Here is a 25,635-nt window from a genome sequence, read left to right as displayed (position 1 = left end):
TTCAGTTGTGGAAAATTAGGAGCTTTTTATAGCTTTACACTGTGGATGCCATTGAAGAGACTGTATGTCCATCCCTCACAGCCTTGTTTTCATTCACGTCAAAAATTGGTGCTACTGTGAATAAGATCTATTATCATGCGACACTACTTTGCATATTTCTAATGTCATGTTAAAGGACTTGAAAATTCTGTCATTTACTCACTCTCGTTTGTTTTTCCACACCCATATAATGCTCGTTTTTCAGTTGAACACAAAAGGAGATGTTAGGCAGAATGTTAGGTTTTGGAACAACTCAAAGGTGAGTAAATGATGACAGGGTTTTTATTTTGGGTAAACTATCCCTTTAAATATACTATATCATCCAACATTCGGATTCAAGGACTTTCTAGAGTAGATTTTCTGGAGGAGGGCTTTCTGAGATAGGATTGCTCTACGATTACATTTATTCCAGTTGCAAAATCCGTCTCAATCACATTTAATGTGTTTAGCCTCAGATTTTACTGTTCAGGAAATCAATTATAGTACAATAAAAACTGCATTTACTGTTTAGTCCACTAGATGAAGCTGCAGGATAGCTGATTCTGCCACTGCAGAGCTACTGCAGTGTTCTTTACATTACAGAGCACTTCTGTATATTCTGACTTTCTAAATGGGTTAGATCTGAAACGAATACATTTTGTAATACATTATCGACCCTGAATAACAAACTATTTTCTAGGTGTTGGTGAATGTCCTCAGTAATCTGAATCTTTGAAATTCACTAATGCATGTTTAAAGAATTATTGAAGCTATAGAAGATCATATAGTAGTAGTTGTTAAACTGTAATAATAACATGATAGTGGACCTTTCAAATACATTTTGACTCAAAGTGCTTTACAGTAATTAAGACAAATATTATAAAATTAAGAAAGCAGTACATTAAGAACATATATATAAACTTTTTTAATCCAAGTACCTGACATCTACTCTAAGTAGTCAAGTTTTGTTTTAAATCTTTTTTTAACTCTGTAAAGAGTTATGGATGACTGAATTGCTCTGAGTTGCATAACAATGGCACTGAGTTCTAAAGTTTGACATAAAAACAGCAAGGTGTCTGTGTACTCTGTGAACCGCAGGAATGTATGCTATCCCTTAAAATGAAAAATGAAAGTAAGAAAGGCAACAAAAACAATTTTAGAAGTAGTTTTATCTGTTGGAATTCCAACAGATAAAAGTCTTCACTGGTTTAAGGGAGTTGTGTTATTATCATTAATGGAAACTAAATGAAAACATTTTCGTAAACTGAAATAAAAATAAAAACTTAAATGACTGGAAACAATTTAACTAAAACACTTTTTCATAACTCCAAAATGAACTAAATTAAAGTAAAAAAGACCTTGGATTAATTTTAGTTTTAGTTTTTTATATACTGCGAATAAGGGCAAAGTGGGACACTTTTGAAAATGTGACTATTTTTTGGCACTTTTAATTATGATCCAAATGCCACATAATATGATATTATAGCATTATAGACAGCTTAGAATGTCTCCTACCTTAGTCAAAAGCAATAATTAAGAAATACTCAATACTGGGAAGAAGAACCTTTGATGGCTCTCTTTTGACAAAATCCCAGAATTTTTTTCAGGCAGTGTTGGTAAAGTGGGATAGAGGGGAAATGATTCTATAGAAAATATCTACAAATTATTTTAAATTAATTTTTATATTTTCTTACACACTTTCACATCATAAATCATCATATGTAACATTTACAAACACTAAGTCAACTTTAAAAAAAATTTTGATCACCTTTTTATCACCTCTGTAATTTTCTTTCCCATTGCTTTTCCCACTTGTGGTCATGAAATTAGCTCTGCCACACATCCTCAAAATCATCCATTTAAAATTGTACTTCTATAAAATATTTACATTACTGTGCAAAAGTCTTAGGGACATAAGATGTTTAACAAAAACCTTTGTCTTAAGATGGTTATTTATATCTTTAGCTGTAGTGTGTCAATAGGTATTATACATTTTAGACTCCCAAACATTCCTTCTGCAAATAGAATAGAATAGACTAAAAGAACATGTAGCCCTACAACAGATGGCATTGCCCCCAGAGAGCCCCCCACTGAACATCGAGTCAGTGGGATTACATAAAGAGACAGAAGCAACTGAGACAGCCTAAATATATAGAAGAACTGTGGCGAATTCTCCAAGAAGCTTGGAACATCCTATCTGCCAACAACCAAGACAAACTGTGTCCAGGTGTCCTTAGGAGAATTGGTGCTGTTTTGAAGGCAAAGTTGGTCACACCAAATATTTATTTAGCTTTTGTTTATGTTTACTAGATTTTGGATTATGTTAATTGAAAAATGAAAACTAATTATAGCATTATTTTTGAAGAAATCCTCACTACGCCAAATTTTTCACAAGTGCCTAAAACTTTTGCACAGTACTGTACTTCTCAAAAAACATTTAAGGAGATACATATGGATATAAAAGGGGTCAAGCTTAACTGTCCCACTTTCCCATCTTCACCCTGTATTATAAAATTTGAAACATTTTCAATCTGCCTGAATTTGAAATGGCAAATTGAATATAAAATAGAAATAAAAACGAAATTAAAGATCCAAAATCTTATAGCCATGAGTTGAGTTATAACTATGTGATAGAACCAAATGTAGTGAGTAACGTAGCAGCAGTAGGCTGTATATTTGCTTGTAGTCCTCAAATGTTCCAATAGGTGGCACTGTGAGCCTGAAATAGATTATTCAAATCCTACATGTTTTGTGTTTTAAATAAATTATGAATTGAGTAAAACATGAATGACAACTGAGAAAAATTTAATAGGAGATGCCATTTGTATGTGAGAGTGTGTATGGTGGGTTGGTGTGTGTGGTTATAAGCAAAGGTAGAATTAGCAGAATCAAATCAACATGCAATCCAGAAGTAGCTGTAAATAATGCATAAGGTGAGACCTAGGTCTAGAAGAGAACAATGTGAGATATCAAATGTATATGTAAAAAAACAACAACGTGTACTTGAATGTACTACAGGGACATATTTTGACCCCTGAATATCTCTCTTTTTTCTGAATGACATTTTTTCCCTGAGTCCAGGTTTCAATTTCTGACGCTTGAATGATCGATTGAGTTACTCACTGTTTTGTAATTGTGAAATTAACCTTTGTTATAAAGATTCCTAAGATATGTTCATGCTAACAAATGATTCTTAAAAAACATGCTCAGAAAAAAGTATTTCTACATTTGTTTATAGATCTAATAATTTCTTGATGTTTCTCTCTTCAGATTGACTATATCAGCAGAGTGTCCCATGCAGTTGGAGGATTTTCCTATGGATGCTCATGCCTGCCCCCTCAAATTTGGCAGCTGTAAGTTAGTCTATAGTATTTTATTTTGCATTGGAAAAGATCCCTCTCCCTTTTTGATGTGTTTAATAGACAATGTCTTGATGCTCATGAGATTTTTGTTATTCATTTTGTATTATGTAAAAAAGGGGGAAAAAAAAGCCTTCAATGTAAACAAATGTAATTCAATTAACAAAATCAATTTTGTAACATATGCAAATAAGTAGCACAATGGTAACAAGGGGGTTCACTATGGAACCCACCATGCTCGATAAATCTTGAGAAATATATATGCATTCACTATTCAAAGTGCAAGATCTATCTATAATTTTGATTATGTATATTGACCTTTTTATTCTTGTTCAGAATTATGCCCTCATTAAGGTACAAATTAGGATGCTAACAGCATGATGTTTCAAAATACAACACAAAAAACCAGGATACACAGAGCTGAGCAAAAATGCAGAAAATGTTTTGGAGAACTTGCAAGTTTCTAGATATATACATTGGCGATCTTAGTTCAGTGATGTCTCATTTATGAAAAGGTAGCAGAACAGCATTGGTAGAAACAGTAATAGAAGATAAAATCTTGCATCTTTCATTGGAGATTTCCATTGAAGGGCATGATGGCAGATTTATTACTCTGCTACTATGTTCCAAAGTCTCTCTAAGCCTTAGTCTTTCTCTCTTTTTCTTTTTTCTTTATAATTTCATCATAACATTTTATTTATTTCACCTTCTGAATAAAATGAATGAAGATATTGAAATATGGTAAATGTTATAAGGATTAGTTTACCTTACATGAAAATGCTGTTATCATTTGCTCACCCTCATGTTGTTCCAAAAATATATGACTTTATTTCTTCTTTGGAACATAAAAGTAGATGTTAGGCAGAATGTTAGAAACTGACAGTCTTATTCACCAGTCACTTTCATTGCACATATTTTTTTCCAAACAGTGAAAGTGAATGGTAAATAAGGCTTACATTTTGCCTAACTTCTTCTGTGTTCTATGGAAGAAAGAATGCCATACAGATTTGGAATAACATGAGGTTGAGTAAATGAACAGAATTTTCTTTTTGACTGTACCTCTAATGGAACAACTTGACACACTTTAGGCAGCTTGATGGACTAGTGCAGGGGTATTCAATTAAAGTTTCAAGTGGTCCGGTCTCTACTTGTACTTCCCAGCAAAGGTCTGGAAAATAATAACTTGCATGGTGTCAGTAGTCAGTATGGCTTTGAAAATTTTTTTTTATATAGTTATTATGACTTTCCACATTGGCAGTAATAGTAGAAAAAAATTTAAACAGACAAAATAGTCTCTACAAAGCAGAGATGAGAACACTGGCCCAGAAATAAAGCCAAAGCAGTGGGGTGTGAGGGATCTTTTCTACCAAAAGATTAGGCTACTATATTTCATAGATTTCATTAGTCAAGGGCACTATATTACAAGATAAGATCAACATTTGTTTTCAAGCTGGGTGACAGCAGTCCAGTTTTTGTGTTCGAATATTTTTACATTCTGAATATTTATTTGTAATTATTTTTACATTCAGATTCCTATGTATGGGACATAGGAGTACTTTTGACTGAGAAAATATAGGTTGCTGTATGGGGGAGAGAAATTTTAGAAAATGTAAAAGTTTGAATGGACCATGTTTATATTTTCCTAAAGTGAGAATATAATAACAATAATCTAACAATTTACATCTTAAAAATACTGTTTGCTTAAGTATAAATGGGCTGACTATGAAATAGTGAGAATATTCTCATTAGAAGCAGAGAACTCTACTAGCCAGGCTAGCTACTAATTTCTATTAATTATAACTAATTTTCACAAATTTAAACAAAAAAACTGTTTGTCATGAAAGGCACATAACAAGTTGATTAATAAAGCTACATTTAGACGGAAAAAGACGTTAAGTCTAAAAAGGTGACACATGAACTTGTCCTGTCACAAACCTGCTTTAGCTGAACCGTCCGAGTCATCAGACAGATGAAGATAGTTTCACTTTGCTTTATTCTCATTTTCTGCAATGTGTTTTAGCAAAAGATGCCAGTCTCCATCTACATTGCTGCTCACAGTGTCTCTGCTGCTGTTGTTAAAATAACCGCGCCTGGAACTCTACATAGCCTAATCAGGCTTTATGCGATGCCTCATGCATATCACGTGGGAGAGAAGCAACACGCACAGAGCAGGAATGAAGTGTGTTCAGCGCTTGAGAAAAAGATGATATAGCACTGATCGCCCTTGAGTGCTTGTGGTGTGTATAGCTTCGTCGTTTTGATGCACTGCTCACTAAAACTGTAGAAACATAATGATAGGACAACCATTGTCATCTCGCGGTACGGATGGAAACTATCCAGGGTCCGGACTCGGACTGCGGTCTGCTAATTGGTGACCACTGGACTAGTGTTTCAGATATGTCTGAGCACATACATTACTGAGTCCAGTTTAGTCTCATTATCACATGGCATCCTGTCTAAGAGCAGGATTAAGATTATCACCTGCTGACTGTAGAGAGGAGGGTGATTTGAGGACTGGATTAAGAGGAAGGTGTCCTGCTTCAACTCCACCGCCAGCCCTCTTACGCTCACATTCACTCACACACTGCTAAGAAAGGTTTTTTGGTGTTAAGAAGTCAAGAATGTCCTGCTATGAGCTCAGCCTTATTTGACGTCTTGGGCATCACAAGTTGGGGCAGTACACAGAGCCTTTGGGTTGTTTGTAGATTGAAAGATACTGCAGAAAACCATGACAAACACACACAGAGAAAGCGAGACAGACAGGGCTTAGAGCAGGAGTGTGTCACTGATGCTTAAGGATCATGCATATCAATGAGGCTAAATATTTGATCAAATGTATTTTCGTAGCTGCATGATTAAATCCCTCAATGTCTGAAGTTCTAGGATCTTTTTGTTGTGGAGTGTTTGTGCTTTTAATAGGCTTTAAAAAGCCAATTCTCAATGGATGTACTGTTAAATCAGAACATATTTACAATGGTAGAAGAAAAATATTAAATACAACTGCAGGAATTGTTAAATTATAATAGCATACAGGTTTTGAACTGAATACAAACTGATGCATGCACCAACACTTAGTGTAATGTTGGTGTCTAAGAGTGGGAGAGGAAGAGGGGAGAAGCAGGAGTAGAATCTTTCAATCTTTTAATTACAATCGCTAGAGTGGAACAAATGCTAAAGCTCAAAATGCAAACTTAACACTACGTAACACTTCAATAACTCAACGTAATACTTCATGGACTGACAAATGATGAAGAAAACTAGAGGGTATATATACACAGGGAAACTAATGAGGGGATGGAAGGCAGGTGCGGATGATGATGAACAGATGGTAGTGATTAGGGCAGTGAACTATGGGAGATGTAGTCCTGTGGAGAACTTCAAAATAAGAGTCCTTGAAGGAAATGAGGGAGACAGACTGTGACATTACCCCCCCCCTTTAAAAGGCGACTCCAGGTGCCCAACGACGGATGAGGAGGGTAGGAAGACGCAGAAGATGAGGGAACCAAGGAGGATGATCAGGAGGCCTAGGGGGCAGCTTCAGAGCTGGGAATGGATCCAGAGGCCTGGGGGGCAGCTTCAGGGCAGGGACTGGGTCAGGAGGCCTGGGAGGCAGCCACAGGGCAAGGACTGGGTCAGGAGGCGGAACCGCTGGAGGAGGAGACTCTGGGGAAGTGGACGGAGTCGCGGAAGACTCTGAGGGCAGAGCCGAGGAAGAGTCTGAGGGTGGTGCCAAGAGAAAGGAGATGCAGGAGTAGAATCTTTCACTCTTTTAATTACAATCGCTGGAGTGGAACAAACGCTGGAGTAGAACAGACCCTGGAGTAGAACACACTAATAAACTAATCAATAGCAATCGCTGGAGTGGAACAAACGCTAAAGCTCAAAATGCAAATTTAACACTACGGAACACTTCAGTAACTCAACATAACACTTCATGGACTGACAAATGATAAAGAAAACTAGAGGGTATATATACACAGGAAACTAATGAGGGAATGGAAGGCAGGTGCGGATGATGATGAACAGATGGAAGTGATTAGGGCAGTGAACTATGGGAGATGTAGTCCTGTGGAAAACTTCAAAATAAGAGTCCTTGAAGAAAATGAGTTAGACAGACTGTGACACTTGGGGCATTTAGTGCAAATTTTGAACCAACCATACTGCACCAATTATTGACATTTAGCTCTCTCAAAAATCTTTCTTGGTTGAGACTGACTGGTACAGTTAAAAAAACAGACTGATCTCATTGTGAATTCCGCAAGCTGAAATCGAGATTTGAACACTGCCCCCTGCAGGAAGTGTTGTTGAATGTATAGGCTTTTCCGGGTGAAATGTTCACAGAGTGGTGCCAAAAGTGAGTTGTAAAGTGAGTTGTTTTTAGTTGTAAATGATGTATTACAGTCAAGAGAAATGCATTTTGTATTAACCATAAGCCCTAACCCAAATCCCAACCCTAAACCTAACTGTCAGTGGAGTTAAAATGTAATCTTAATGGGAAAATGCCACCTCCGAATCTAGGGCCAGATTAAGACTCCTGGATGCCCCTGGGCATGAATTTATGAGATATGAACAAAGTACACAAAATATTAACAGGGATTTCTCACCACAAATTCTAACATAATTTACTCACCTTCATTTCAAACGCCATATAACTCATATTTTCTAAATTCATAAGTTAGTTTTGTGTGTGGAGCAGACCGAAGTTGCAAATATTGTCAGCCATTGACTGTCATATGAGACACAAAGTTTAATTCCTGCAGGGGGCGCTCGACTGCTTATAAAACCAAATTCTCCATTCATCTACATTTAAATCTAAGACCGTTTTATTTCTCATTGGAGACATTTTTTATGCTGGATAGTTATTTGTATTATTATTATTATATTAATATTTTTTTTATTATTATTTTCTTTTTTTTTTTATCTCCTTTTCTCCCCAATTTGGCATGCCCAATTCCCACTACTTACTAGGTCCTCATGGTGGCACTGTTACTCACCTCAATCCAGGTGGTGGAGGACAAGTCTCAGTTGCCTCCACTTCTGAGACAATCAATCCATGCATCTTATCACGTGGCTCGATGTGCATGACACCGCGGAGACTCACAGCATGTGGAGACTCATGCTATTCTCCACGCACAACTTACCACGTGCCCCACTGAGAGCGAGAACCACTAATCACGACCACGAGGAGGTTACCCCATGTGACTCTACCCTCCCTAGCAACTGGGCCAATTTGGTTGCTTAGGAGACCTGGCTGGAGTCACTCAGCACACTCTGGATTCGAACTCGTGACTCCAGGGGTGGTAATCAGTGTCAATACTTGCTGAGCTTCCCAGGCCCCCTTGGATACTTATTTTTAATAAAAATTTATAATTTCAAGAATTCATGCCTGTGAATATAAATCCACAGTATCTATAAAAGCATTTATATAATCTTCATCTATTAATAAACGACAGTGATTGGCTCATCCAATTCAACGCTGAGAAAAGGAACATGTACCACGTGACAGCACCATCTATATGCTGTTTCGCCTATAAAATCTTACAGCATTTTATATCTCATTGGAGACATTTAACACTGGATAGTAATTTTTTTTTAATACAAACTGATAATTAAATAAAAAATGGACCTTAGACAATTTTACAAATGCTGTCGCATGGTGCCCCTGGACACGTGCCCAATTGCCCATATGGTTAATCCGACCCTGTCCGAAGCACACTCATCACTGATAATGTGAACGCATTTGTTCCTGGTTTCCATGGGACTAGAACCCTTGTTTCTGAAACTGCTTGAGCTGTCAGTAGCCCCACTGGAAAAGGTAAACACATTTGAATGGTTGTTTGATGGGAAATGCCGCTGGTTAATAACTTGGCGAAATGGCATCGTACTGGAAAATTTGGTAACAACACCTGAAGTTCCGGTGTGATCATGTCGGCATTTGCGATCAAGAGTTTCCAGTCTAAGTTCTCTTATGGTCAGTCCTGAAATGTGAGTTTACGTGATCCAGGATTTTTCATACCATTTCTTGCCTTTTCAATTTGTGATCTACTGTATTTCTCTCTAGAAATATAATACAAATTTCACTCATCGAATTTGAGCATAATATAACTCTTTCATTATAGAAACAAGAACTACTTAATCTGTCATAAATATAAAATTAAGGTTGAGCACCCGGTACTAATTTTACGAATGTATAGTACTGCATTAATTAACATAAGTGATCCTGTACTGACACTCAAAGGTTTTCACACCCTCCTTGGCTTTCATTTTTTTGTACTTTTGTTTAATTAGTAATTTCTCAACATTTGTGGGGGAATTTTCCATTTTAACTGATGTTACATTCTACCTAAGATTTAAAAACCCTGCAAGCTACCTCAAATCTCTTTTGATGTATTAATTATTCATTGTCAGGTGGTAATTGAAAATTTAGCCTTCATCACATGACTCATACTTTGAAATTTAATAGAGTTCAGAGACTTTCTTAAGGCTATTACCTCCTTGCTGCAGTTTTTAAGAGCTACCATAAATGCAAACAGCAGATGAGTCATGAGTTAACTTGCAAATCAGAACACAAATGTGTTTACTTGAAGTATTGTACTCTGTTATATAAAGGGTTATATAAATTATGTCTGCACTTAACAGCTTTTGTTTGGCTGGTTGGGTAACAGTGACAGACGCCTGGTTTTAACCATCATCTCAACCAAAATGCTCCAGGAAAAAAAACAACACTTGTATAAACAACTGTTTGCAATTGTAAATCTATTGTGTACATTATGTTAATGCAGGGCTTTTTTTGTTGCAGAATATTCTGCTCTCTAAAGAGATACAGACAATATATCCTATAGTGGTTAATCTCTGCAGGCACAATGTTCATCATTGTCCCTGCTATGGTTTAAGATCCTGAACTCTTGTGTTTGTACCTGATTCACTGAAGGTGCTGATACATTCTTTTATTGCACAGGCACAATATGCTCAAACAGTGCCATCCATGAAATGATTTGAAGAGCCCTTATGCTGTTAGTGAGGGCTGTTTTAATGAAGGATCACTGATTTTGGTGAAAAGGAATTGTACCATTCATAGAAAATGGATAATGATGTGAAATACCGCTGCTGTGTCACTTAATGCTCAGTTTAATGATAATGTGCCAAAGAGTATTTAATTGGAATGACCAAGACTTTTTGGAGACATAGGAACATTAACAGCAGTGGACTGATTAGAGGCATGTTGCTCTAATTTAATCTGTGGACTAGCCCTTAAACATGTATTGGATTTTGCAGTGGCAGTGGTGGCTCAGCAGTTAAGGCTCTGGGTTACTGATCAGAAGGTCAGGGGTTCAAGCCCCAGTACTGCCAAGGGCCTGTTGGGCCCTTGAGCAAGGCCCTTGACCCTATCTGCTCCAAAGGCACTGTATCATGGCTGACCCTGCACTCTGACCCCAGCTTAGCTGGGATATGTGAAAAAAAGAATTTCACTGTATATGTGCAAATGTGTGATAAATAAATATTATTATAATGAGTACAGAGGGCCCAAAATGTTTTTGGACAATTTCAACACACACAATATGTCACACTTTAAAATTTATGAATTCCATTGCATTAGATACAAAATTTCAAACTATGTGACATCTGCAAACAATGCTGCTAGACTTATTCTCAGAACACCTTCACTTTTCTTAGGTATTTTTGAGGTCAGTTTCCCTCAAAATCACACAGCTGTCCTAGCAGAGTAACCACAGGTGTTGTTCACCACATTAACCACCACATTATGAATATGTTCCACTAAGATTGACAACCAGAATGTGTCCAAATACTTTTGTCTCAATATTGAATTCTATATTTGTTGTTTTATAATCAGAAACCAACACACTTCTTTTTTTCTTAAATGTTTTGCTTAAAATGTTCTTGTGCTAACTTTCTTTAAAACAGATGTCAGTTGGTTTGATATTTTGTCATGTTATGCAATGACACTGATATGTTATTATGTGTGGCTTAAGCACTTTTTGGGGCCACTGTATATGAGACAGGCTGTGATTTCTACTTCCCCACTTGGGTGTTGATATGGTATCTACTTCAGTATGTTTTCCTACAGTCATTCTCTAGAGTCTTTCTCTTACTCAATTTCCTTCCGTCTCTCTTTCTTTTTTCGCCATCTATTTTCTGCCCTGTCCATTTAAGTTTATATGACAGTTACTACCAATATATTGTACAGTACATGTAATGCTTCCCATAATGCATTGCCTCCTTTGGGCTGACATTGCCATGCCATCACAGGTTCACCTCAAAATATTATATAGACCAAAGATTACTGTGTGATGATTCAACCTTGTAAAGTTCCCCAGTGGTGAATCATATTTATGTCCAGAATAATCCAATATATCTCATCCCATAGAATTTTGAGAGAGAAAAGGGGATTAGGGATTTCCTCTTTTTCTGGTGCTGAAAGGTTAGGTCAGCAATTAATATAGTATTTCAGGCAGGTCTACACAAATGTGTCAAAGTAAACATTAAGTACAGTAGATGGCCACTGAAGAGTATGCAGAATCATTCAAATGCACAGCAAAACGCAAAGTAGCATTTGAACAACCGATCAAAAACATCATCCTTGTAGTTTTAAGAATGACTTCCTGTATCTTTTTCTCAATATGCTGAGCTGATGGATAAAGTTTAAACTAAGGTTAACTAGTGTATAAAGCTGGAATCAGAGTATTAGAAGCACCTAAGGGCAGCACAAGCCTCATAATCTCAGTGTTAAAAGAGACAGGTTTTAAGGACAGTTTAAAAATGGAACTGTGTGGGTGTTTATGGGCAGGGAGGGAGTATTATTATTATTTTTATTATTATTATTTTTAAAAGCAGCACGAATTGAGGCCATTTTGGTGGTGAAAGGTGGAGAGAGAGAGAGAGAGAGAGAGAGAGAGAAAGAGAGAGAGAGAGACTTTTTTAACTTTAAAAAAAATCCTTTAATTACAATATATGAAAACTAATTTCTATGTAAGCTACACAATATGCACATACTTAGATATAAAAAAATAAATAATGACAACTTCATTTCTAGACAATCACCACTTATTTTGCAAAATATTTAATTTAAACATATATTTTTTTTCAAAGGTATTCAATTCTCCAATGAGCTTATTATAGGTAAACTAAACAGCTAACCGAGCAGAAAGCAGACCTTTCTGTGTCAACACAATATTCGTGGATCTTTTACCTGTAATCTCAACTTTTCTTGTCAACCATATACTTAATTTCGCTTGTCCATACAAATAATAAAAAAATACATCAACTTTTTTTTTATTTATACCTATATTTAGGACCATAAATAAAATCCATGTGATTAAAATCATGACCCAACATATCACAGCATTCTTTCAACAATTGAAAAAGTAGTTATAATCTGTTGCACTCTAAAAATAAATTAAACATAGTTTCAGTTTCTAAACAAAAAGGACAGGTATCATTAACATTTGGATCCAGGTGTGCCCTAATCCAACACTGAAGATCACCAGTTCACTTTTCAATGGGGATCTTATACAGGGTCCTCCAGCTACCTTTAGGGGATAGATCTGTGCCAAACAGTTCCTGCCGTTTACATTCACATACTTGTTGCAGCTCTTGAATGTGCATGACTTTTACACAAATGTGATACATGGATTTCTTGCCCACATCATGAAAAAATCTAAATTCTGGTGTACGGAAGTGAAGCAGCTTGCCCTCCTCTTCCTGCCATGAGGCCACAGCTGCTTCTACTTCCAGTTCTTGAGACTCATCTGTGCCACTGCTATCATTGTGTTCTGATAGTTCTTTTTCCAAAGCGTTTCAAATCAGGTGGCAAGACAGCTAAATTTAAATTAAAAGTCTCTCAGAAATCCATAGCAATTTTACACCAATTCTCATTGCAACATCTTCTGGAGTCAACCACCCATCCTTATCCAGAAAACATGACACCTTGGTGAGACCTGCCCTTACAAGTGCAGTTCTCATTGAAGCTGAGTTTCAACCTTTTACTGGTAGCACAGGGTTAAAAATGTCGGGCTCTTCTTTGCCCCAAAAACAACTGACAGACCCTTGCTCGTGAGGGCTAGAGAAAACCTTCCTAACTCTGAGCATTGTCATATAAAAAGGTATTAAACCAGTCAAATCCACTCCTTCAGGATCCAATAAAAAAGGTGTTGATCAAGGCCCAACTGTCCTCCTTTTCTCAACAATCCACAGGCTATATCCGCCCAGCTGATGTGTCTTTTGTACAAAAGTCTTTGAGCAGCCTGCAACATAAAAGCAGCAACTCTGCATTCAACATCAATAAGTCCTTGTTCTCTTTGGCAGACTGGTAGATACAGCACTGCTGCTCTCAGCCAGTGCTGCCCTGACCAGAAACAATCTACCAAATGTTTTTGAATGTCTTTAATATGGCTTACTTGAGGGTCCAAGATAGCCATTTTGTGCCACAGTGAAGATGCAATAAGGTTATTGACTATCAGAACTCTTCCCCTGTAGGACAGCTAAGAAATCTCCATTTCCAGCTAGACAACCGAACACACACATTCTCCATTATTCCATTCTTTTTATAAATCTCAGATCCTAAAAAAACTCCCAATAAAATTCAAACCATCTCTGCTCCATTCAATATTGCCAGGCAGTTTTGGTATAGAACTTGTGGCTCCTCTTCCTGCACCACACCAAAGAGCTTTACTGTGATGAGGAGGAGGGCGGGGCCAGGCCGTGACTACACACGCCCAGCCCCCAATCGGGCTAAACTGGTAACCGGTTCGATCCCCACAGCCACCACCATTGTGTCCTTGAGCAAGGTACTTAACTCCAGGTTGCTCCGGGGGGAATGTCCCTGTAATAAGTGCACTGTAAGTCGCTTTGGATAAAAGCGTCTACCAAATGCATAAATGTAAATGTAAATGTAAAATGAGAGGGATAAATGCAGCGGGACGCGGCATGCAGCTGCAGTGTTTGTGTTTATGTTTTGTGTTTATGTTTTAATTTATCATTAAACATTATTTTGATGGTTCGTCCGTTTTCCGCCTCCTCCTTTCCATTTTAACCCTGTTACATTGGTGCTGAAGCCCGGGAAGGAGGAGGGATGCACTGTCGTGGAGTCCTCACCACTACCAGCCAACCCAGAGGAGCAGCCTCGGCCATCTGCCAGGGGACGGAGGAGTTGCTGCCGGCCGCCTGGATGTGGAGGAACGGCCGCCATCTGCGAGGGGAGGAGGAGCTCACTGCCAGGCGCCTGAAGCGGTGGAGCCGCTGCCAGGGGCGGAGGAGTTCCCTAATGGCTGCCAAATGCGGAGGGGCGTTCCATCCGCTAGGGGTCAGAGGACTTGCTCCAATCCGCCCAGGGAGGAGCGGCTGTCGTCTGCCAGAGGTTGGGGAGTGGCTGAGGGCCGGGTTATGGTATGGGGCGTTACATTTCCGACACACGCTCTAAGCGGTTGACCAATCACAACAGACTGGGCCAGCTGACCAATCAGAGCAGACTGGGCTTTTCGGAAAGTAGGGCTTTAAAGTGACAGGAGCTACAACAGAGCATTTCAGACAGGGTGAAAAGAGGTGCTGCAGCAATGTACATTATTAGAACAATTATGTGTTTTTTGAACATTAAAGCATATAAACCTATCCTAGTAGACCCCAAAAATAAAATTATGAACCTGTAAATGAGCATAATATGAGCTCTTTAATAGATGTGCTTAACCCTCCTGCCACCTTTACCATGCATTCAGCCTTTTTATTAAATAGTCTAATCCATGAAATAAAACCATCCCCAATACCATATGCACTTAAAACATCAAAAAGATAAGATTGATCCACTTTGTCGAAGGCCTTTCCTTGATCTAGTGAGACTATTCCCAAATCAATATCATTTATCATGGAGTAATCAATGACATCTCTTATAAGGAATAAATTGTCTCTCTCACCTGTTTTTGTACAATAAGACTGATCTTCATAAATTAACACATTCATATATTCATTCAACCTATTTGCAAGGCATTTAGAGAAGATCTTATAATCCATGGTCAATAAAGCTACAGGTCTCCAAATTTTTAGCAAAGTAAGATCACCTTTTTTTGGTAGAAGAGAGAGAACTACTCTTCTACAGCTATAAGGTAGACATCCAGTCTGTATTGAGCATAAAATCATTTCATAATAGTCTTTTCCAGTAATGTCAAAAAATTTTACATAATTGCAGAGGGAAGTCCATCCAGTCCAAGGGCTTTTCCTGTTGATAGTTCTTGCACATTGAGTGCATGATCTAAGTGTTTTTTCTGTTCTGGTGTGAGTTTTAGAATATGATTAAAAAGTTCAGTTCTACTATCCAGAACCGTTTCATCAGCATTTTACAACTTGGAATAAAAATCAACAACATGTTTCCTCATTTAATAATGGTTCAGAGATTAAATCAGCACTATCAATTTTTAAACATAACATTTGCTTCCCCTGGCAAATTTTTTTGTTCTAAATTGAAAAAGAAAAATGTTTGGGCCATCAATATCTCTAATATGAGAAAAACTAACTCTAACAAGAGCTCCTTTTACTTTTTCTTGTAATAACATGCATAACTATAACTTTTTAGGAGCAATGACATTTTGTAATTCATATTCATTTATTTCCAACATCTTATTCTCAATTTCAGAAATCTAATTTTCAAGTATTTTAATCATATTTTTCATTCATTTTGAGGAATACAAGTATACTGTTGACAGAAAATGTTAATTTGGGTTTCCCAACTTCCCACCACTGTATAATATCTTTAAAATAATTTTTATGCATTTTCCATGTCTGTCAAAACAAACTAAAATTTGCACACAAGAAAAGCATCTTGCAGTATCTTATACTTAATATGCCAATATGAACCCCCTTTGCATTGCTTTAGTAAAGTATAATCAACAGTAATCATCTTATGGTCTGAATTAATATTAGGGATTATATCAGCATTACACACTCTATTCCTTGAGTTATTTGTATAAGTGCAGACCATTTGAAATATAAAACCTGTCCAGCCTTGCTGCATGTCCTTCTGAAACTTTCACCCAAGTATATTGTTTAGTTTATGGGTATTTGGTTCTCCATACATCATTAAGCTCTGACATATTGACAATATTTGCCAAGACAGATGAAGATTTCATTCTTCATTATTTCTATCCATTGTGAAATCCAAAATGTCCTTTGATTTAAATGTCCTTTAAAACTGTCCTATTTTTCTAAAAAATAAATAAATAAATAAATAAAATAAAACTCTCTCAGACCCTCTATTAGGAGCATAAACATTCACAAAACTGAACTAACATTGGATCCATGACTGAGAATGTGCTCAATCTCCCACCACAAGCCCCATTCTTCTCTCTTGAATAAAAGTTACTGCAATGTTTTTAAGCTTTAGGCATTCTAAAATCAATGTTTGTTTGCTTCTATCTCTAAGACCGTTTATGTTTAAAGACACTAAATGCAAAGGCTCCATGAGACAGAAAAGTGGGAAAAAACAGAGAAGAAATGAAAGACAAAAAATCGGGTATACAGCCACCATAATTATTATTTTTGATCTCCCCTAATCGGCCTTTCCTTTCCTACCTTTTTCTTCTGCCTTATCATGGTTATATGTTTGTTTGTTTTTTCAGGAGAAAATGCTTCTGTTGAAATAACACAGAGAAATTACACATTTTGCGTTTCCACACCACCGAAGCAAAAAATGTATCAGTATCCAGAAAAAAATCAGAAACATCTACTTTCTTACCTTATGTTTCATCCAAAAACCCATTAATCTGTTCCACAGTACATAAATCATCACCAACTTTCGGACAATCGGATATATCAGATAAACAATCATCATCCCTAGACCCGTCATCCTGACTAAATGCCATAACATCATCAGATTACATATCTCCAGCAGCAGTCACCTTCTTTAAAACTACTTCACTATTGCAACTAGCCTGCTTATTTTGCAAAACATCAGCAGATTCACCAGCATTAGCACTCACCTCATTTTCTTCACCCACCTCCATGTCTTGATCTCCTGAATCATTCTCTGATTTCCAATTCTGTTCAACCTGACTCCCTGTTGCAGCTTCATTTTCCCCTTGTTCCCTTGGTCTGATTCACCTCTGGTCTCTTTTTATGCGGACACGAGAATACTTTGTGGCCAATATCACCACACTCAAAGCACAGTAATCTTTCAGTGCTTGCATATATCATATAGGAACTATCACCATCGCTCACTCTGAAAGATGCATCCAATGTTTTATCCTGAGAGTTTAAAAATATATAAACTTAAAACTTAAATATATAAAATGAGAGTACATGCTTTAGCGTGGGGTTTTTACATCCTAAGGGTACCATCTTTACTGCGTTGACTACTTTTCTGAAACTAGACAGTTCTTTAACTATAGCTTCATTTCCTAAAAATGGAGGGACATTTGAAATGGTGACTTTAGTAGCCGGAGCATTTAACGGAGTTGCTGGCACAAAGCTTTCTTTCACCCAAAGTCTGCTTTCAACTATTTGGTTGACAAGTAATTCCACGGCTTTGTTCAGCATCGAGGCTGAATGTATATTGTCATGACCAACCTGATCACCAACTGCGATTAACACATCTTTGATTGAAGCACTCACATCCGGCACGCACCTAATCCCCGTGGGAGCAGACGCCATGTGGACGCCAAAATTGCTCGTGCGAAATACGGCAAAAACCTACTTAAACTAAACTAATCTCCCCTAAACAACAGCAAAAATAAATAAATAAAATAAAATAAATAATAAAATAGAAATACACTCACAATGTGTTTCAGAAACAAAGTAAGAAAAACAGAAAAGCTAAAGAGACACCAGTATACAGCAGGTGGAACACTCTCACACCTTTTCTTTTTTTTTTTTTTTTTTTTTTGTGGACAATAACTAAATCAAACACAGCAAATATGGCTATACATACAACCCCAATTCCCAAAAAGTTGGGACAGTATGCAAAATGAGAATAAAAACAAAAAGGAGTGATTTGTAAATTATATTCAACCTTTGCTATATTGAAAGCACTACAACTACACATTATATGATGTTTACCTTGTGAATTTCATTTCATTTTCTTTTTTTTTTTTAATGTACAGTAATTTCAAATCAGATGATTGCAACACACTCCAAAAAAGTTGGGACAGTCGAGTGTTTACCACTGTGAAACATCACCATTTCTTCTAATAACACTTATTAAGCATTTAGGCACTGAAGACACAAGTTTGTTAAGTTTAAAATATGGAATTTCCCCCATTCATCCATTATGCAAGTCTTCAGCTGCACAATTGTACGGGGTCTTCGTTGCAGTATTATGCACTTCATAATGCACCACACATTCTCAATTGGAGATGGTCAGGACTGTAGGCAGGCCAATCTAGCATCTGCACTCTCTGTTTATTCGGCCAGTATGTGGTTTGAAGTTGTCCTGCTGAAAATGCCGGGACGTCCCTGGAAAAGACGGTGCTGGATGGCAGTACATGCTGCTCCAAAATTTTTACATATCTGTCTGCATTAATGGTGCCCTTGCAGATGTGTGAGTTACCAATGACATGGGCACTGACACGCCCCTGGCCCATACAGACACTGGCTTTTGGACCTGTCTCTGATAAAAGCTTGGATGGTCCTTTTCCTCTTTGGCCCAGAGAACACAAAGGCTGTGTTTTTCAAAAACTATTTGAAATGTGGTCTCATTGGACCAAAAAACACAGTTCCACTGTTCTACTTTCCATCTAAGATGAGACCGAGCCCAGAGAAGGTGGCAGCACTTCTGGACAGTGTTGATGTATGGCTTCTGCTTTGCATAGTAAAGTCTTAACTTGCATCTGTGGATGCAGCGGCGAATGGTGTTGACATACAAAGGTTTACTAAAGTCATCCCAAGTCCATGTTCATGATATCTATTACAGATGAATGATGTTTTTTAAGACGGTTACGTCTTAAGGAACAGAGATCACATGCATTCAGAAATGGTTTTTGTCTTGCCCTTCACGCACTGAAATTTGACCAGATTCCTTGAATCTTTTAACTATATTGTGCACTGTAGAGGGTGAAATGCCCAAAATCCTTCCAATTTTTCTTTGGGGAACATTGTTCTCAAAGTGCTGGATTATTTGCTGCAGCATCTGTTGGCAAATTGACAAGTCTCAAATGATCCTTGCTCTTGAAGGACTAGGCTGTTTTTTGGAGGCTCCTTATATACTATGACACGATTGCCTCACCTGTTTAACATATCCTGTTTCACATTGCCTTGTTATTTTAACTCGTCAAATTGTTATTAGTCTTAAATTGCCCCTGTCTCAACTTTTTTGGAGCGTGTTGCAATCATCTGATTTGAAATGACTGTACATTAAAAAAAAAATGAAATGAAAATGAAATGAAAATCACAAGGTAAAGAATCATATAAAGTGTAGTTGTAGTGTTTTCAATTTAGCAAAGGGTGAATATAATTTACAAATCACTACTTTTTGTTTTTATTAGCATTTTTCATACGGTCCCAACTTTTTTGGAATTGGGGTTGTATAAACTCAGCAAAAAAGAAACGTCCCTTTTTCAGGACACTGTATTTTAAAGATAATTTTGTAAAAATCCAAATAACTTTACAGATCTTTATTGTAAAGGGTTTAAACAATGTTTTCCATGCTTGTTAAATGAACCATAAACAAGTAATGAACATGCACCTGTGGAACGGTTGTTAAGACACTAACAGCTTACAGACGTAGGCAATTAAGGTCACAGTTTTAAAAACTTAGGACACTAAAGAGACCTTTCTACTGATTCTGAAAAACACCAAAAGAAAGATGCCCAGGGTCCCTGCTCATCTGCGTGAATGTGCCTTAGGCATGCTGCATGGAGGCATAAGGACTGCAGATGTGGCCCGGGCAATAAATTGCAATGTCCGTACTGTGAATTAGCTGCTAATCCGCTAGCGACCAGGGTGGATTTGGAGTGTGTTTGGGAGAAGTTGGAGGATTTGGAGAATCGTAACCGGTGGAATAACATCCAAATTGTTGGAATTCCTGAGGACGAAGAAGGTCGAGATATGGTGAAATTCCTGGACGGGCTCTTTCCGAGTCTGATCAACATTACAGGCCATAAGATGGAAATTGAGCGAGCTCACAGGGTTCTGGCTCAGCGATCCGCTGAGGGAGAATGGCCCCAATCAATTCTCGCCAAATTTCTGAGATCATCCAATAAAGATCTTGTGTTACGCAAGGCGAGGAATAAAGGAAGGCTTTCTTGGAAGAACCACCGCATTTTCTTGTTCCCAGACTTTGCGAATTCGACAAGAGAGAATCGTGATCGATTCAAGGAATGCAAGAAACTCTTACATCAACGGAAGGTCGCTATTGCACTGATGTTCCCGGCCAAATTGAGAATAGATACTAAGGATACACATGTAAAGTATTTACATGTCCACAGTAAGCCAATGTCCTTCATAAAGTCAATGGACTGAGTAAGTTATTTTGTGGTTCTCATGTTGCAGCCAAGTGAACCAACTCACTGAACATCCACCTGATCATCCGAGGAAGCTGAGTGCCTTTTTTGTTTCTTTTTGTGCTGGTTCTGCCTAGCGGCTGGAGTTTGTTTTGTGTAGCAGCACTCCTTCGGGACAGTGTTGTGGATGAATCTACACATTCTTTTTGCTTATGCCTTCTAATGATTTGTTTTGTGGAGTATTTCTTGCAAGACATTGGAGTGATTGGGTCATTTGTTGCACTCATAAGGCAGTTTAATGGGCCGGCTTACTGAACATTCCTTTGACTGTCCGAGGAAACTGAACGGCCTTTTTAAATGTATTTATTTATTTATTTATTTTTTGTGTGTCGGTTCTGCAAGAGGCTGGAGTTTGTTTTGTGGAGGAACACACCTTCGGGACAGTTATGTGGATGAATCTACACATTCTTTGTGTTTATTCCGCCTATTGGCTGGAGTTTGTTTTATAGATTATTTTCTGTTGTGTAATTCTGTTTTACAAAATTTGTATAGACTTGAGTAATCCGACAGCAAAGTTGTCGTTGGGGCTCTCATAGGCGTACATGGACTGTTTGAGTTTAGAGGGATGGATGCCGGTTGGTGCTGTCGTGCGTGGGGTTAATGCACACGTTTTTCTTTTTTCTGTTTGTTTGGTTGGGGAGAAGGGTTTGATTGTTGCACTAATGTGGAATGTGGTCTTTAAAATTTTCTTTTTGACACACAATCTATGTTTTCTAATATGTCAAAATGTCAACCCCATAAAAAGAAGGAAAGTTATTTCTCTTCTTAAATGTAAGAAATATGATATAGTGTTTCTTCAAGAAATGCATCTTTCCCCACAGGAAGCTGAAAAATTTGGGAAGATATGGGGTGGACATGTTTTCTTTAGTGCTGGCTCAAGTAAGAGCAGGGGAGTCATTACACTGATAAGTAAGCATCTACAATTCAATTGTCTTAAATTAAAGGTAAATTAGGAAGAGTCATTATTGTTTTAGCAGAAATTCAGGGGCAAAGGTTGATTTTAGCTAATATTTACGCACCTAACACTGATGATCAGGGCTTTTTTATAGATGTTGAAGGGATGTTGCTAGCCGCTGGCACCCCTCATGATATAATATTGGGAGGAGACTTTAATCCATTGATGGACTCAGTCCTTGATCATAGTGAAGCAAAAGTGTGTATGTCCCCTAGAGCAACATTGATGCTTCACAGGATATGTAAATATCTTGGTCTTACAGATATTTGGAGACTTTTGAACCCATCTGGTAGGGACTATAAATTGTTTTCATCAGACCATAAAATTTATTGTAGAATATTTTTTTTTTAAATATATATCTAAGTCCCTCATTTCATCTGTTGTTGATTGCTCAACTGGAAACATCTTAGTCTCAGATCACGCACTGGTGAGTTTAGAGATGTTGCCACATACGGAGAAAAAGAAATCATATAATTGCCGCTTTAATGTAATCCTTTTGTAAAATCCTGAATTCCAACAAATGTTAAAGGCTGAAATCAATGTTTATATGGAGACCAACTGGTCCTTGGTGTCCTCTGTGGGCATGGCTTGGAAGGCACTTAAGGTGTTTCTTAGGGGTCAGCTCGTACAGTATGCCTCATTCACCAAAAAAATCCAAAGCAAATATCCTTCAGGCAAGGCTCCGTGGCTAGATCTTATACTACAGAACTGGCTCCACTTTTGTTAGAAGTTTATACGAAATCATTAAAGAATGGAAAGCTTCTGCCAACCATCAGTCTGATTCTTAAAAAGGACAAAGATCCAAGTGAATGTAAGAGTTACCATCCAATTTACCTGATCCAGCTAGATGTAAAAATATTGTCAAAACTCCTGGCTAACCGATTAAGTAAAGTTGTGACATCTCTTATACACATAGATCAGGTGGAGTTTATTCAGGGCCACAGCTCTTCTGATAACATTAGGCGTTTCATCAATATCATGTGGTCAGTGGCGAATGATCAGACTCCAGACTGATCAGATGGCAGCGAAGTTTGCTGCCATCTCTCTTGACACTGAAAAGATGTTTGATATGGTAGAATAAGATTATCTTTTTTTTTGTGGATTTTTTGCTGTTTTCTCCCAATTTGGAATGCCCAATTCCCAATGTGCTTTTAAGTCCTTGTGGTTGCGTAGTGATTCACTTCAGTCTGGGTGGCGGAGGATGAATCCCAATTGCCTCTGCGTCTGAGACTGTCAACCCAAGCATCTTATCATGTGGCTTGTTGAGCGTATTGCCACAGAGACATAGCGTGTGTGGAGGCTTCACACCATCCACCGCAGCAACCACGCTCGACTCACCACATGCCCCACTGAGAACGAACCACATTATAGCAACCACAAGGAGTTTTACCCCATGTGACTCTACCCTGCTTAGGAGACCTGGCTGGAGTCACTCAGCACACCCTGGGATTCAAACTAGCGAGCTAGCGAACTCCAGGGGTGGTAGCCAACGTATTTTACCAGGCCCCCAAGATTATCTTTAAGATTTTGGAAATATACGGGTTCGGGAATACTTTTATTGGATGGATTATGTTACTTTATAGACACCCGGTAGCAACGGTACAAACAAATGGATTAATATCAGATTATTTTACTCTGGATAAAAATGATTAATTCCTTTTCTAAATTCTCAGGATACAGAGTCAATTGGTCTAAATCTGAAGCTTTGGCTCTGACAGCATACTGCCCAGTAATGGCTATTCAGCTGGGTGCCTTCCAGTGACCCAAACAGGGCATTAAATATTTGGGCATTTTATTCCCAGCAAATTTGTCTGATTTGGTTAGAGTTAATTTTGACCCTTTAATAAAAAGTTTTTCGAGCGATGTGGGCAGGTGGGCTTCATTACATTTATCTTTGATTGGGAAGGTTAATGTTATTAAAATGAATTGTATTCCAAAATTGAACTACCAGCTACAATCTCTCCCTGTAGATGTCCCCATCTCTTATTTCAAGCAATTTGATAGCACAGCGAAGTCATTCATTTGGAATGGTAAGCGTCCTATATTACATTTCAATAAGTTACATATGCCGATTGACAAATGTGGGCTAGGCCTACACAAGATTTTGTTTTATTATTATGCATTCGGTCTCAGACATTTGGCTCATTGGTTGCTTCCACCTGAGAGAGCCCCTCCCTGTTTTGTATTGAACAGGAAGTTCTTGCCCCTATTTCACCATTGCACAGCCTTTCTGTCAAACTAATCGGAGAAGTTAAGTTACACCCAGTTATCTTGCATCTGCACTCGGTATGGACAAAAGTGTCCAGAGTGTTTTAATTCGGACATTTATTTAAATGTTGCTTCGAGCATATGGCTGAACCCCAAATGATGTATTAATAAGTCCCCTTTCTGCTGGTCAGAGTGGATTGTGAGGGGGGTTACTACACTCGGCGACCTATATGAGAGTGGAGTGTTGAGATCCTTTAAAATTTGGTTCAGCATTTTAGGATTCCCAGATCTCAGTTCTGTAGGTTTACATAGATTCTATTGGACCCCCTCTAGATTGTATAGGCTTGGTCTTAAAGAAACACACATTCAGCTGGCGATGCCAATCAGAAGATGGAGACACAACCCATGTTGTTGTTTGGTGTGTTAAGATCCAAGAATTTTGGTTGAAGTTTCAGAGTTTTATATGTGACATATTGGGCACTGAAATTTCATTTTGCCCCAGATTCTGTATTTTGGATGATGGGGTGGTCATCAATTTGGGGGATAAACACATAAAAAATTGGGTTCTGACCAGTTTTATGATTAGAAAGCAGATTATTTTAAGGGGATGGAAGTCAGATGGAGCGCCCTCATTTCCAGAGCGGTGTGCGGAGATGGGGAGGGTGGCAGCTTTCGAGGAGGTGTCAAGTAGAAGGCTGGGGTTTTGGGATTTGTTTGATAGGAAATGGGGCAGTTATTTAGCATTTTTGGGGGACTCTCAGGTAGGGGCTGTGGAGAGAGAAGTTTAGTTTTAATTATGTATGATTATTATATTTTCTTTTTTGTTTTCTTTTTTTTCTTCTTTTTTTATTTTTTTCTTTTTTGTGTGTGTGTGTATTCATATATGAGACCACAGGGGTGTTCGTTGAGTGTCAGAGTGGGGTTGGTGATTGGGGAGGGTTAATAGTGGGGGTTAAATGTTAAATTTTGATTCAATGTATATATGTTGTGTTTTTCTTTGTTATATATCTACTCATTCAAAAAAATAAAAAATAAAAAATAATAAAAATACCATAGGGTTCCAGCACCATCAGTGCTTAGACCCCTAATAAGAAGGCGACTGCTTTGTGCTAGTGGCAAAAATCTTTGCTGCATATTTTGTTTTTTCTTTCCTTAACTGAATGTATCAAAAATTTAATATATTTTAAAAGGAATAAGACATTATACTTTTAGAGACAAAATGTAATGAAATTCTTAATTGGAGATTAATCTTGTTAATGCCAAAAACAAAATCATCATTAATTATTTTAATCTATTCACAGCTCTAGTTTCCTCTGATTATTTGCAGATCATTGTATCATGTGAATGGCTGTCTGATGGGACCTTATTTATAAATGAGTAGGCCTATGTCATAAACTGAAGATAATATAACATCTGTAGAAGCTAGCTTAGAGTGACATAGAAGGTAATTCAATCCTTTCCTGCTGTTATTGTCTACAGGGCCTTGCATATTACTTTAAAGTAAAGTGGACATGGTAGCTGCATGGCAGATCGTAAATGAGGTGTCAAATACAGCCAACAATCGTTCTGACCACAAATGAAGATAAAGCATGCGCTT

General features: G+C 37.7%; 2 protein-coding genes across 5 annotated transcripts in view; one reads left to right on the top strand and one right to left on the bottom strand.

Moving 5' to 3' along the window:
* gabra5 (gamma-aminobutyric acid type A receptor subunit alpha5) overlaps positions 1-25,635 on the top strand; it is a 56,246-nt gene that overhangs the window by 15,190 nt on the left and 15,421 nt on the right. For all 3 annotated transcript variants that reach the window (XM_051712696.1, XM_051712697.1, XM_051712695.1), the window contains one exon: positions 3,289-3,371. In XM_051712696.1, coding sequence (XP_051568656.1) covers positions 3,289-3,371 — 83 coding nt within the window. The remainder of the gene's footprint in view (positions 1-3,288; positions 3,372-25,635) is intronic.
* gabrb3 (gamma-aminobutyric acid type A receptor subunit beta3) overlaps positions 1-25,635 on the bottom strand; it is a 103,478-nt gene that overhangs the window by 73,117 nt on the left and 4,726 nt on the right. Inside the window, exon 1 of one of the 2 annotated variants that reach the window (XM_051712694.1) lies at positions 5,313-5,409. The exons of the other annotated variant lie outside the window; for it this stretch is intronic. The gene's annotated coding sequence lies outside the window, so the exon portion shown is untranslated. Of the gene's footprint in view, positions 1-5,312; positions 5,410-25,635 lie in introns of those variants that run through there. 2 annotated transcript variants of the gene reach the window in all.

The sequence above is a fragment of the Myxocyprinus asiaticus genome, chromosome 12, assembly GCF_019703515.2.
Source record: "Myxocyprinus asiaticus isolate MX2 ecotype Aquarium Trade chromosome 12, UBuf_Myxa_2, whole genome shotgun sequence".
Classification (NCBI taxonomy): domain Eukaryota; kingdom Metazoa; phylum Chordata; class Actinopteri; order Cypriniformes; family Catostomidae; genus Myxocyprinus; species Myxocyprinus asiaticus.
The sequence above is the reverse complement of the archived record's forward strand: the minus strand, read 5'-3'. Positions and strand labels throughout refer to the sequence as shown.